Source organism: Xenopus laevis, chromosome 8S, assembly GCF_017654675.1.
Source record: "Xenopus laevis strain J_2021 chromosome 8S, Xenopus_laevis_v10.1, whole genome shotgun sequence".
Lineage (NCBI taxonomy): Eukaryota > Metazoa > Chordata > Amphibia > Anura > Pipidae > Xenopus > Xenopus laevis.
This window is the reverse complement of record NC_054386.1, coordinates 4,785,294-4,799,064: the sequence shown is the minus strand read 5'-3', so window position 1 is coordinate 4,799,064 and position 13,771 is coordinate 4,785,294. Positions and strand designations below refer to the sequence as shown.

General features: G+C 38.8%; 1 protein-coding gene across 2 annotated transcripts in view; it reads right to left on the bottom strand.

Moving 5' to 3' along the window:
• Positions 1-13,771, bottom strand: part of rgs6.S (regulator of G-protein signaling 6 S homeolog) — a 173,064-nt gene that overhangs the window by 32,172 nt on the left and 127,121 nt on the right. For both annotated transcript variants that reach the window (XM_041574327.1, NM_001096161.1), the window contains 2 exon segments: positions 5,942-5,992; positions 4,436-4,542 (listed from right to left, as the gene is read on the bottom strand). In XM_041574327.1, coding sequence (XP_041430261.1) covers positions 4,436-4,542; positions 5,942-5,992 — 158 coding nt within the window.

Here is a 13,771-nt window from a genome sequence, read left to right as displayed (position 1 = left end):
AAGAAATCATCCAAGTTTGTGAAAACCAAAATATTTGCTCTCAGAAATAAATGTTTTGCCAAATCTCTGTGTCTTCTGTGGTTGTGCCTTTCACTTGGTCTACACTTAAATGAATTTATATTTATGGACGATGTATTCAATCTTCACCACTTTTTAACAAATATACAAACATTTCTAATGTGATTTCATATCTGAGGTCAAATAGTCCTCATAACTTTGTATCATTTTGGCCAATTGTACCAAAATGCAGTGAGCTGATTAGGATTTGGAATTCAGCTCAATCAAACAGGGAGGGATTGTACGGCATTTGGCAGATTACAAAAAGTATATATTATGTACATTTTAGAATGCTAAGGGGCAGATTTATCAAGGGTCGAAGTGAATAGAATACTACGACTTCAAATTTACTTCGACTTCGATTCGACCATTCCATAATCGAAGTAAAAAAACTTTGACTTCAATACTTCGCCAACTTAAACCTGTTGAAGTGCTATGTTAGCCTATGGGGACCTGCCAGAGCATATTTCTACGTTTTGGGGTTTTGAAAGAAAATCTTACGATCGTACGATAAAATCTTACGATCTTATGATAAAATCGTTCGAATCGTATGATTAGAAGTATGATCGGAGTAAGATTGGAATACGATCGTACGATGAATAAAATCCTCCGACTTCGAACGTCGGAGGATTCTATTCGATGGTCGAATTTCTAAGTATTAAGATAAGATAAATATGCCCCTAAATGTTAAATGAATCTTAAAAAAAATGTTCAGACCTTTAACCTGTATGGTGTAGGCTTAATGTATAAAAAAATTAATACTTACATTTTAGATTATAAATTTGTATTCACTGTGGTTTTTAGCGATAGAAAATTACATAATAATGCATTTTTAATTGTTCTTAGTGAATTGTAAAATTAACATCATCAACATCATATACATCAACATTATATAATATCTGAACCCATATTTTGCTATAATGACACATGCACATTATTGATTTTAATACGCTGCTTCATCATTAAGTTATCTCCTGAATTTGCACTGCTTGATTATCAAGTAACTTCTTCTGCTATTCACTCGAAGATAAAAAATATTGGAATAAGTATAAATATTTCATACATCTGACCATTGCAGCTACCCGTAAATCTATTTTCTTAGATTTACATATATTATTGGATTCAGGAAACTTCCCCAGACTTAAAGGTTATTTTATCCTATCTTAAGTCCATCTGCATGGATGAAGCAATAAGTTTTAGATATGGTAATATTGGCTTTAGAGAAAATTTTCTAAAACTTTGGTCTCCCTACTTTAAAATTCTGAGGATAGCTACAGAAACATTTTCGATACTACCTGTATTTATGTAGTACCTGTAACAATGCTGCCGACTTTGTTGTTATACACGATTTCCTCAATAAAAATTATTGATACAAAAAAAAATAAATTCTGAGGATAGAGTTTTTATGGAGTAGTTTATGTATAATTCTGACGAAGACTCTTTTCTACTCATTGTAGTTCCAAGATTAATTGATGATGTGATAATTCTGTCCATCAACTTTGGTAACTGTTTTGTTTGGTCGGTAGAGAGGAAGATCTTATTTTATATAACTTTATTTTTCTCTATGAATTTTTGTCTAAAGTCGTTATTTGATGTTTTATTTGTATTGGATTGTTATGGAATAATTATTTTCTTTTATTATTTAATCTGACAAACTTTATTGTGAGCTATTGCTTTTGCTCTTACTGTCTATTCAAAATACCAATAAACATAATTGGAAAGAAAGACAAGGGATTGAGATGCTTAGAGTAACCTTATATGAGCATAAATAAATAAAGAAGTATACAAATATACATTCTTTGAGGGTTAAATAGAGCCATGATGCCATGGTGGGCCAGTCTAAAACTTATTGAGCAAAATGCTGTCCTTGCTTGACCCCTTCTTACCTCCAGCCTAATTAAATGGCATTTCACAGTGAAACGCTTGAATATTAATGTGAGATATGGAATACAGAGAAAAATACATTAGAAACCAATGGTCTATAAAATTTTAATAGAAATGCAAAAGCCCAGAAAGAAGCAGTTAATAAATAAAATTAAATTCTTTATGAAGGATTATTATATTAATTGACAAATCGCAAGCAGTGCATTTATTTCGTAATCCTCATTCTTGCAGTCAATGCCATTTGCCAGTATACATTAATTTTATTCACAGATGAGGTTATACAGTAGGTACACAGTAAATAAGGATGAGTGCTGTTATGTTTTGGTAGCCGAGGATGAGTAGAGTATAAGAGTGCTTTATTAGCAGGCTCATGCAGCCATTACACAACAGTAAGCAACTCTAACATCACAAGCTGTATAGAAAGTATAGCTAAAATGCGAATTCGCATCCAGGGTGCCAAACACTGGCGAATTTTCTCTAGCGTTACTTTGGCAATGTGAGCAAATCAAAGCGAAAACTCGCTAGCGTTCAATTATGCCTACCGAAACTAACTTCGTTAGAGGTCTTCGCTCAGGCTAATTTGCATACGGCGTGATATTATAAAGTTGAATGGACGTATATGTTGCAGCAAATACATTACATTACACAAGTCCAGGGAACCTTAATAAAGACAATAGAGTTGTTATATTGCCCTACACATGAGCCCACTGTATAGTTAGGGGTAGATTAATCAAAAGTTGAAATTCAAATAAAAAAAGACCAAACGAAATTTATTTAATAAATCTAAGTTTTTTTGGGTGAATAGCCCGGTTTCGTTCGAATTCGAATCATACGTATCGAAGAATAGTGCATTTGATTGAATTAGAATGTATTTTCAAAAAAAAACTTAGATTTTTCAAAGTCCACCAATTGACTCCAAATAGGTTCTAGGAGGTCCCCCATAGGCTAAAACAGCAATTTTAGGTTTTAGATGGCGATTGGTGGAAGTAGAATTTTTAAAGAGACAGTACATGATAAATTCTGATATTCTAATTCTTTTCAAATTCGAATCAAATTTGGACTATTCCCTAGTCAAAGTACACAAAAAATAGCTCAAAATTAAATTTTTTTAATTCGAATTTTCACTTCAACCCTTGATAAACCTGCCCCTTAATGTTCCATATGTTAGAAAATGTATGGGGGAAACCAGTTACCCAAAAACATTTTTAAGGACTTTTGCAGCCTATCACTCTGAAAAAAGGAAATGACACCAGAGTTTTTTGGCCTTACATAAAAAATATGATGTAAGTAACAGAAGAATGAGGAAGATCTATTCACTCCAATGTACTTCACCTGGTCTGAGCTGGTGACGGCAAGTCTGGCGAAAGAGGTAACGTTCAGTAAAATCCGAATTTGCGGAGTAACGACCATTCGACAGAGCGTATATTCGCCTGGCGATAGAGTGCGAATCACCGCTAGTGTCTTTCTCCTTCACTAGCGAAGTAACGCCTGCGCCTGTTAGTAAATCAGTGAACTCCCTGAAAATGGTAACACTGGTGAATCTTCGCCAGCGTTAGTCACTTCGCCCTTTAGTAAATCTGCCCCTTGGTCAGGGTCGGACTGGGCCATTCAGCGCCCATTGGGACGGTGACTTTTCAGCATCTGACGTCCAATCAAGTGCTCCCCACTCGTGCCTGTGCACATGCCATTCACCTCCTCCTTAATTTGCCACTACCAGGTCCGAGTGGGTGACGGGGCAGTTGAGGGGGCTGGGTCACTGGGGCCCCATGAAGGCCGGGGCCCACAACATTTTTTTCCAGTTTCCCAGCAACCCAGTCAGTCAGCAGCACAACAGGAGGGAATAAGGCTCAAGCTCTAACTCTCTCTCGTCTACCTCTAAACTAGTTGTACATCATTGTGACATTTAGGGGCACATTTACTTAGCTCGAGTGAAGGATTAGAATAAAAAATACTTCGAATTTCGAAGTATTTTTTTGGCTACTTCGACCATCGAATTGGCTACTTCGACCTTCGACTTCGAATCGAACGATTCAAACTAAAAATCGTTTGACTATTCAACCATTCGATAGTCGAAGTACTGTCTCTTTAAAAAAACTTCGACCCCCTACTTCGCCACCTAAAACCTACCGAGCACCAATGTTAGCCTATGGGGAAGGTCCCCATAGGCTTTCTAGCAATTTGGGATCAAAGGAAAATCGTTCAATCGATGGATTAAAATCCTTCGAAGGATTGAATCATTCGAATGATTATTCCTTCGATCGAACGAATTGCGCTAAATCCTTCGAGGGTCGAATATCGAGGGTTAATTAACCTTCGATATTCGACCAATAGTAAATGTGCCCCTTAGACACAGGCATTTCATATATTCAAACGTTATCAGTGCACCCAAACTACAGACACTACTGACAAATATTACTGGCAAATGTTGAAAGTGTGCTGTTTATTTTGCAGCTGGAAGACTTCGCTTTACTGCACTGTGTTCATCGTGACTTACCTGAAACCGATAAAAGGTGCCATCATCCTTCAGCGTGAGAACATGATCTGATATGGGGAAGATATAACCCTGGGCTGCTATAAGGCTTCCTAAATGTATTGCTTCCGCTGAAATGACAGAACAACATCAACGATTAACTGGACCATCTAGAGCAATTTTCAAAGTTTTTTATATTCGAAGGAAAATCTTACGATCGTACTACCATCGGAATACGATTGTACAATGAATAAGATCCTCCGACTTTCGAATTCAAATGTCGGAGGATTCTATTCGAATTTCTAAGTATTTTCCATTTCGAAATTCGATGATAAACTTGCCCCATAATAAACAGGTTTTATTGTTTTTTATTATATAAAAATATATTTTTTATTGCAAAGTTTAGTGAAATTATGCAATTCGTGTACAAATATTGTTCATTGTAAATGCTCCGCTGTTGGTGAATATCAGAGTCCAATTATTACTAAGATTTAAACTTCCCAAAAATTGATTACTATGGTTAGAATATATGTCACAAAATGTAGAGCTCCATGACTGATAGGAAAGCGTTGCTAGGCATCTATAGTAACACTAATATACTTAGACATGCGCATTTGTGGTCTTAACTAAGAATTAGTAACCATAATATAGTATTGCATAAAAACTTTAGACATGCACAATTTTAATTAAGCCGGATGAGCTAAAGAAAAATTTTTTTTGGCACATGCATATTTGCCAAATTGAAGCATTAAGTGCCATTGTATTTGTGGGCAGCAACGTAATGACCAGGAAGCGGCACTGAGGAACAATTTGGCACATGCGCATTTGCCAAATTGAGGCAACAGAAGCCATTTTACTTGTGGGCAAAATTCACCTGATTGATGTTAATTGGAGCACTGTTTATACGGAATCCACTGCGTGACTCTGGATAGCGGAGCAAATTTTCTGCCTCTAGAAATATTTATGTCACCAGGCATTATATTTATTTTAACCCTGAAGAAGTCGCCTTACATTGGCATTGGGACTTGAATCTTTGGAAAGCACATTGATGGAAATCGAATCTTCCAATTGTGTTGTTATGCCCTATTGATGTCGGCAAATACTGCAAGTGTATTTTATCTACAATTAACAAATTGTTTATGAAGATTTTACACGAGGGGAGTGTGCCCTTCTTATTATCTATTCTTCTAATTACCTCTTATTTAATTAAGCTTCAGAAACGTTGTATCTTTTTCTGGCATTAGTGCAGGAGATCAAAAAGAAACTTTGGACTTTTTAATAAAAATCTGGGACTGCGGGCTAAGCTGTCAACATTGGGATTGTTCCAGGGAAAACTGGACAGTTGGGAGGTATGGATATAGTCTATATACGAGCAGAACTCCACAAAACCATGGGCTGTGATGCGTCGTGCGAAGAGGAAACGCAGGCGACCAGTCGCCTGCGTTTCCTCTTAGATCGATGAATCGGATACATCGCCCCTCTTATACAAGGCATTTTGTTTTCCACCTGGATTCTAATAAACGTGATTACCTGGGTCTTCGATGTTGAGATTCTTAACCAACCACTGCACAATATCAGCACCTGGGAAGACAAAAAGTGAGGTTGATCAGCATTAAGAGGAAGCTCAGTGAATACTATTATTGTACACAAGTAAATGCTGGGACATGGCAGTTCCAAAGTTCTACAATCACCGACTAGGTCATTTATTAATACAGGTATAGGATCCCTTATCCGGAAACCCGTTATCCAGAAAGCTCCAAATTACGGAATGGCTGTCTCCCATAGACTCCATTTTATCCAAATAATCCAAATGTTTAAAAATGATTTCCTTTTTCTGTGTAATAATAAAACAGTCGCTTGTACTTGGTCCCAACTAAGATATAATTAATCCTTATTGGAGGCAAAACCAGCCTATTGGGTTTATTTCATGTTTATATGATTTTCTAGTAGACTTAAAGTATGAAGATCCAAATTACGGAAAGATCTGTTATCCGGAAAGCTTCAGGTCCCAAGCATTCTGGATAATAAGTCCCATACCTGTACTACACATCCAGGGCATAACTACAGCAGACCCTGCGGTTGCTGGGGGGGCCCAGGTGTGTAAAGGACCCAGTGATTAATACTAATTAGAGAACAATTTCAATATATATTTTGGTAAAATTTGGCAACTAAGCTCTACATTTTGGGGCCCTCAACTGAATTTTCTATGGGGCCCACGGCCACTGCTACACATATCTGCACACCATGTAAACTCATTGTTAAAGGGATACTGTCATGGGAAAAATTTTTTTTTTCAAAATGAATCAGTTAATAGTGCTGCTCCAGCAGAATTCTGCACTGAAATCCATTTCACAAAAGAGCAAACAGATTTTTTTTATATTCAATTTTGAAATCTGACATGGGGCTAGACATTTTGTCAATTTCCCAGCTGCCCCCAGTCATGTGCCTTGTGCTCTGATAAACTTCAATCACTCTTTACTGCTGTACTGCAAGTTGGAGTGATATCACCCCCCCCCAGCAGCCAAACAAAAGAACAATGGGAAGGTAACCAGATAGCAGCTCCCTAACACAAAATAACAGCTGCCTGGTAGATCTAAGAACAACACTCAATAGTAAAAACCCATGTCTCACTGAGACACATTCAGTTACATTGAGAAGGAAAAACAGCAGCCTGCCAGAAAGCATTTCTCTCCTAAAGTGCAGGCACAAGTCACATGACTGGGGGCAGCTGGGAAATTGACAATATGTCTAGCCCCATGTCAGATTTCAAAATTGAATATAAAAAAATCTGTTTGCTCTTTTGAGAAATGTATTTCAGTGCAGAATTCTGCTGGAGTAGCACTATTTACTGATGAGTTTTGAAAAAAACATGTTTTCCGATGACAGTATCCCTTTAATGTAATGTAGTTATTTGCCTTTTTCTTCTGACTCTTTGTAGATTTCAAATGGACATCGCCGACCCCTTCTAAAAAACAAATGCAAATCCAAATGTATTGCTAATTTTTATTTTATTTTAATTTTCTATTCAGGCCTCTCCTATTCCTATTCCAGTCCCTTATACAAATCAGTGCATGGTTGCTAGGGTAAGCTACCAGATTGTTTAAAATGCAAATTGAAGAGCTGCTGAATAAAAAGTAGGGATGCACCGAATCCACTATTTTGGATTTGGCTAAACCCCCAAATCCTTCGCGAAAGATTCAGCCGAATACCGAACTGAATCCGAATTTGCATATGTAAATTAGGGGTGGGAAGGGGAAAACATTTTTTACTTCCTTTTTTTGTGACAAAAAGTCATGTGATTTCCCTCCCCACCCCTAATTTGCATATGCAAATACGTTACTTCGCTAGCGTTTGGCATTTTCGTTACTGCGCAAATTCACTAACGAACGCTGGCATAGTTTCGCTAGTGTTACTTCGCACCCTTACGCCTGGCGAAGTTTCGCTAGCGACGTAACTACGCAAATTTACTAACGCGCGCAGTGTACTGAACGCTACCTTTTACGCCAGACTTCCTTCGCCACCTCAGACCAGGCGAAGCGCAATAGAGAAGATAGGGATTGCTTCAAAAAAAGTCCAAATTTTTTCTAAGTCCAAAAAAACGCTGGCGTGTTTTCTACATTATGGGTGATAGGCTGAAAAAGATCGAAAACATTTTTGGGGCTCCCCTCCTTCCCCCCTACATTTCCTAACTCATGGCAACTTACCTAGACAGTGGGCACATGTGTAGGGCAAAATAAAATTTTTATTTGATGTTTTGAAGGTTTTCTAGGCATTTGTAGTGCTGATACGTATTCCTCCATTGAAATTTGAATTTGGCGCCGTATGCAAATTAGCCTTCGCTAGCGTAACTTCGCTTTACTTAGCGAATCAACGCTAGCGCAACTTCGCAACCTTACACTACCCCTGAGCGCAACTTCGGATTTTAGTAAATTTGCGGAGCCCTGGCGAAACTACGCCTGGCGAAGTGTGGCGAAGTGCGGCGAAGTTACGCCTGGCGCAACTACGAATCTTAGTGAATTTGCCCCTGAAAGTTTCGGAGCTTCTGACTTTTTTGCTCCGAATCCCCAAAATCATCTGATATTGGTACGGACATCAGCGCAGACACTGGGACCTTCCCCATTGACTTATACAGGACCTCGAGATCTTTTAGATGCTGGGGTTTCGGATTCTGCGTTTTTAGACCATCAGACTTTAATAAATCTTGATTAATTCGTGGTTTTTTTTTTGCTGCGAAAACTACAAATTATTCAAGGTTCGGATATTCGGAGCCTGATAAATAACCCCCTTAGGGTAGGACTACATGGACTTTTTTGGCGCGATCCGACTCTCTGCGACAAAACGCATGCGAAGGAAATCGCAGCTGCAAGCTGCGTCTGCATCTGACAGTCATGTCGCGTCGGATCAACGCTGTAACTTCATCCGACATCAGCGGGTCGGATCGCACCGAAAACGTCAGTCTAGTCCTACCCTTAGGGGCACATTTACTAAGCTCGAGTGAAGGATTAGAATGAAAAATACTTCGAATTTCAAAGTATTTTTTTGGCTACTTCGACCATCGAATTGGCTACTTCGACTACGACTTCGAATCGAACTAAAAATCGCTCGACTATTCGACCATTTGATAGTCGAAGTACTGCCTCTTTAAAAAAAACTTCGACCACCTACTTCGCCACCTAAAACCTAACGAGCATCAATGTTAGTCTATGTGGAAGGTCCCCATAGGCTTTCTAACCAATTTCTGATCAAAGGAAAATCGTTCGATCGATGGATTAAAATCCTTCGAATCGTTGGATTCGAAGGATTTAATCGTTCGATCGAAGGGTTTAATCGTCCGATTGAACGATTATTCCTTCGATCGAACAAGTTGCGCTAAATCCTTCGACTTCGATATTCGAAGTCAAAGGATTTAACTCAGAGGGTCAAATATCGAGGGTTAATTAACCCTTGATATTCGACCATTAGTAAATGTGCCCCCTAAAGTCTCATAAATGTGTCCCAACCATATACATGAATCGGCTTTCAATAGCTCAGCGTTTTTTAAACATAAATGACAATAATAATATTAGTGCTGGCAGGGTTATGAATTATTTCTTTCCTTGCTGTTCGTCGCTTTCTTGCTCGCTGCAGTATAGGGATCCGCTAGTTGAACTGGTTTTACAGGGAATTGTGTCATAGACCATAGGCATTATCAGCAGACGAGATGTCAGACAAATATTCCGGCCAATAAATCTTTGACGAGGCTTCCCGCGTGCAGCGTTCCTAATGCACTAAGAGTTAATGAATATTTTATAGGAACAGGGACATCCCCACATATAGACCCTCTCACACTCTCACAAGAGATCAGGGAAAGAGCTTTCACTCTGCAATTCTATAAGAGGAATCTAGAGGAAATAAATAATTAAGTATTTATTCAGAAAAGCAAACACTAGGGAAGGCTGGCGTGGGCAATTTATCAACTGCTTTTCCAGAATCCAATTTGAATCTGGACCCGGCCAGTTAGTACAATATTTTTTTTTGGGGGGGGGGGTTATGGAAGATAAACCAAATAAAATTCAAAATGTGTAATAAAAGTATGTAATACGTTAAGGGGCATATTTATCAAGGGTCGAATTTCAAATTGAAAAAAATTAGAAATTCGAATTCAAGAATACCAACCGAAATTAAGTGGAAGTTTTTTTTGGTCGAATAACTCGTGTGTATTATCATAAATAAAGTACCCTCTTTTGTAAATTATAAGGATATAAGAAGTCACCTCTGAGTTCCATGGCCTTCGGCCTTGTGTTTTTTATGGTCATGAAACTCCTCGGTAACTTATAATATCCTTATAATTTACAAAAGGGGGTACTTTATTCCCTATATATTAGGAATGCACCAGATCCACTATTTAATTAAAAGTAGGGAGGGGTGTGTGTATTTTTGCTGGGTTTTCATTTGGAGGAGTTGAACTTGATGGACTTTGTTTTTTTTTTCAACCCAATTTAACTATGTAACTAACTATGTAACTATTTGGGATTCGGTCAAATCCTTGGTGAAAGATTCTGCCGAGAACCGAATCTGAATCCTAATTTGCATATGCAAATTAGGGGCAGGAAAGGAAAAAGTGGAAAAAAATCTTCTTTTGTGACGAAAAGTGATTTCCCTACCTGCCCATAATTTACATATGCAAATTAGGTTTTGGCTAGGTACAAATATTCGGCCGAATACAAATCCTGCTGAAAAAGGCCAAATCCTGGTCGAATCCCGAACCGAATCCTGGATTCAGTGCATCCCTACTATATATATATATATATATATATATATATATATATATATATATATATATATATATATATATATATATATATATATATATATAGATAGATAGATATAGTGTGTATATATATATATATATATATATATATATATATATATATAGGGGTACACAATAGGCTAAGACTTAATAATGTATAGGCACAACATATTACTCCAGGCCCAGCAGCTTGTGTGTTATTCGGACTCTTCCTAGAACTCTGTGTTATACATTTATTTGCCCTGAAGGTGGAGCTGTTGCTCATCTGGAGAGGACTGGAACCAATGATAAGGATTTCTAGTCTAGAAAAAAGCTAAATTTAATATTATGGCAAACCCCATCAGCATTCAACACCTCCCTATTGATTTGTAGATTTTCTAAATAAATCATTAGCTCTGCTGGTGATAGTGACACAATTTGAAACTGATGATGAACCATTTTCTTCCCAGGCAAGAATACTATGGAATATCAGTAAATAACAGTCCAGTGCTATTCCCACATCCGCCCATAACAGAAGCCATTATCTATGGAACTGCCTCTGGCTCTTCTCAAATCTCATTCTTCCACTTACAATTTCAGAAGTATTCAGTAGTACATACAAGAATGAAGCTTTCCCTCTGGAGGAAGGTGTTTAGGTTGTTGAGTTTGCATGTATCTCCCTTTATAACAGATATTGTAGACAGAACTGTGAGACATGGGGGCAGATTTACTAAAGGGCCAAGTGACTAACGCTTGCGAAGATTCGCCGGCATTACCGTTTTCAGGGACTTTGCGGATTTACTACCGGGCACAGGCGTCACTTCTCTAGCGAAGGAGATAGACGCTAGCGGTGATTCGAAGTCTATCGACCAGGTTAATTTTCACTCTCGGCGTACGGACGTTACTCCGCAAATTCACTAAGATGCGGATTTTACTGAACGTAACTCTTTCGCCAGACTTGCCTTCGCCAGCTCACACCAGGAGAAGTGCATTGGAGTGAATACATCTTCCTAATTCTTCTGTTACTTACCGTATATACTCGAGTATAAGCCGAGTTTTTCAGCCCCCAAAATATGCTGAAAAACTCTACCTCGGCTTATACTCGGGTCAAGCGCAAAAACGGTCGCCGGCGCCCAAGAATAGTCGCCGGCGTCCAAGAATAGTCTCCAAGAATATTCGCCAGCTTCCAAGAATGGTAGCCGCATCCAAAAACGAGACGCCGGCACCTCCATTGGCAGCAGAAACCCTCAATTTTTTGATTGAAACTTACCAGAAGCTGCTTCATTTCTCACCCTAGACTTATACTCGAGTCAATAAGCTTTCCCAGTTTTTGGAGGTAAAATTAGGTACCTCGGCTTATACTCGGGACGGCTTATACTCGAGTATATATGGTACATCATATTTTTAGTGGAAAATGTTTCTAAGTCCAAAAAACGCTGGCGACTTTTCCTTTTTTCCGAGTGATAGGCTGCAAAAGTCCTTAAATATTTTTTGGGTAACCGGGTTCCCCTTTACATTTCCTAACATATGGCACATAAACTATACAGTGGGCTCATGTGTAGGGCAATATAACAACTCTATTGTCTTTATTAAGGTTCCCTGGACTTGTGTAATGTAATGTATTTGCTGCAACATATACGTCCATTCAACTTTATCATTTCCCGCCGTATGCAAATTAGCCTGAACGAAGACCTCTTACGAAGTTGCGCTAGGCAGAATTGAACGCTAGCGCATCTTCGCTTTGATTTGCTCGCATTGCAGAAGTAACACTAGAGAAAATTCGCCAGCATTCTGCGCCCTGGTCGCAACTTCGCATTTTAGCATTGTCTGAGCGAATTTTCGCCTGGCGAAATGTTGCCACTTTCGCCGCTTAGTAAATTTACCGCTAGGATCAATATTCCTTATATATTTGATTTTTTTGAGGGAGCACATTTTGGAATGGGGCAAAGGCATATCAGTCTGTAATGGAAAGGAGAGGCTCCAGGATGTGTCCGTTTAATTATGGAATGGGATACGTTCCCTGCAGAGTTCTGCTATAGGCCTGGAGGCCAGAGGAGAGCCAGACTGAGCAATGAGGTGAAACCCAGAACATGACTTCAGTATTAAGGCCAAATTCACTAAACGACGAAGCGCCTAACGCTAGCGTGAATACGCCAGAGTAGCACATTTTCGTTAATTCGCCGATTCACTAACGAACACTGGCGTAAATTTGCTAGTGTTACTTCGCACCCTTACGCCTGGCGAATTTGCGCAACGGACGTAACTACGCAAATTCACTAACGTGCAAATTATTCTGAACGCTACCTTTTACGCCAGACTTCCTTCGCCACCTCAGGCGAAGTGCAATAGAGTAGATAGGGATTGCTTCAAAAAAAGTTTAAAAATTTTCTAAGTCCCAAAAAACGCTGGCGTTTTTTCATTTTTTATGGGTGATAGGCTGAAAAAGATCGAAAAAAATTTTGGGGGCTCCCCTCCTTCCCCCCTACATTTCCTAACTCATGGCACCTTAACTATACAGTGGGCACATGTGTAGGGCAAAATAAACATTTTATTTGCTGTTTTGAAGGTTTCCCAGGCTTGTGTAGTGATGCTACATATACCTCCATCGTAACTTCAATTTGGCGCCGTATGCAAATTAAGCATCGCTAGCGTAACTTCGCTTTGCTTGGCGAATGAACGCTAGCACAACCTTACGCTTCCCCTGAGTGCAACTTCGGATTTTAGTGAATTTGCGTAGCGCTGGCGAAAATACGCCTGGCGAAGTGCGGCGAAGAGGACGCTAGCACATTAATGAATCTTAGTGAATGTCCCACTTAGTGTTTGAGAGGGAACATGATGTGGGATAAAGTGGGTGAAGGTCATTAGAAGAACACAGAGAGAAGGAGTGGGAGTTAATATGAATTTCACTATTAGTATTCCATTAGAGCAGATGCCGAGAGACAGCAGTGACAGTATCTAAACATGAACCTGTCGGGAATCAAATCAGTAAATCTGCCCAACATGAAGCCACAATATTTCATCCCTTCACTTTTTATCATCAAAGGTGAAATAAAGCCAAAGCCTCTCTGCTTTTTCAACTTCAGCCCAAGACA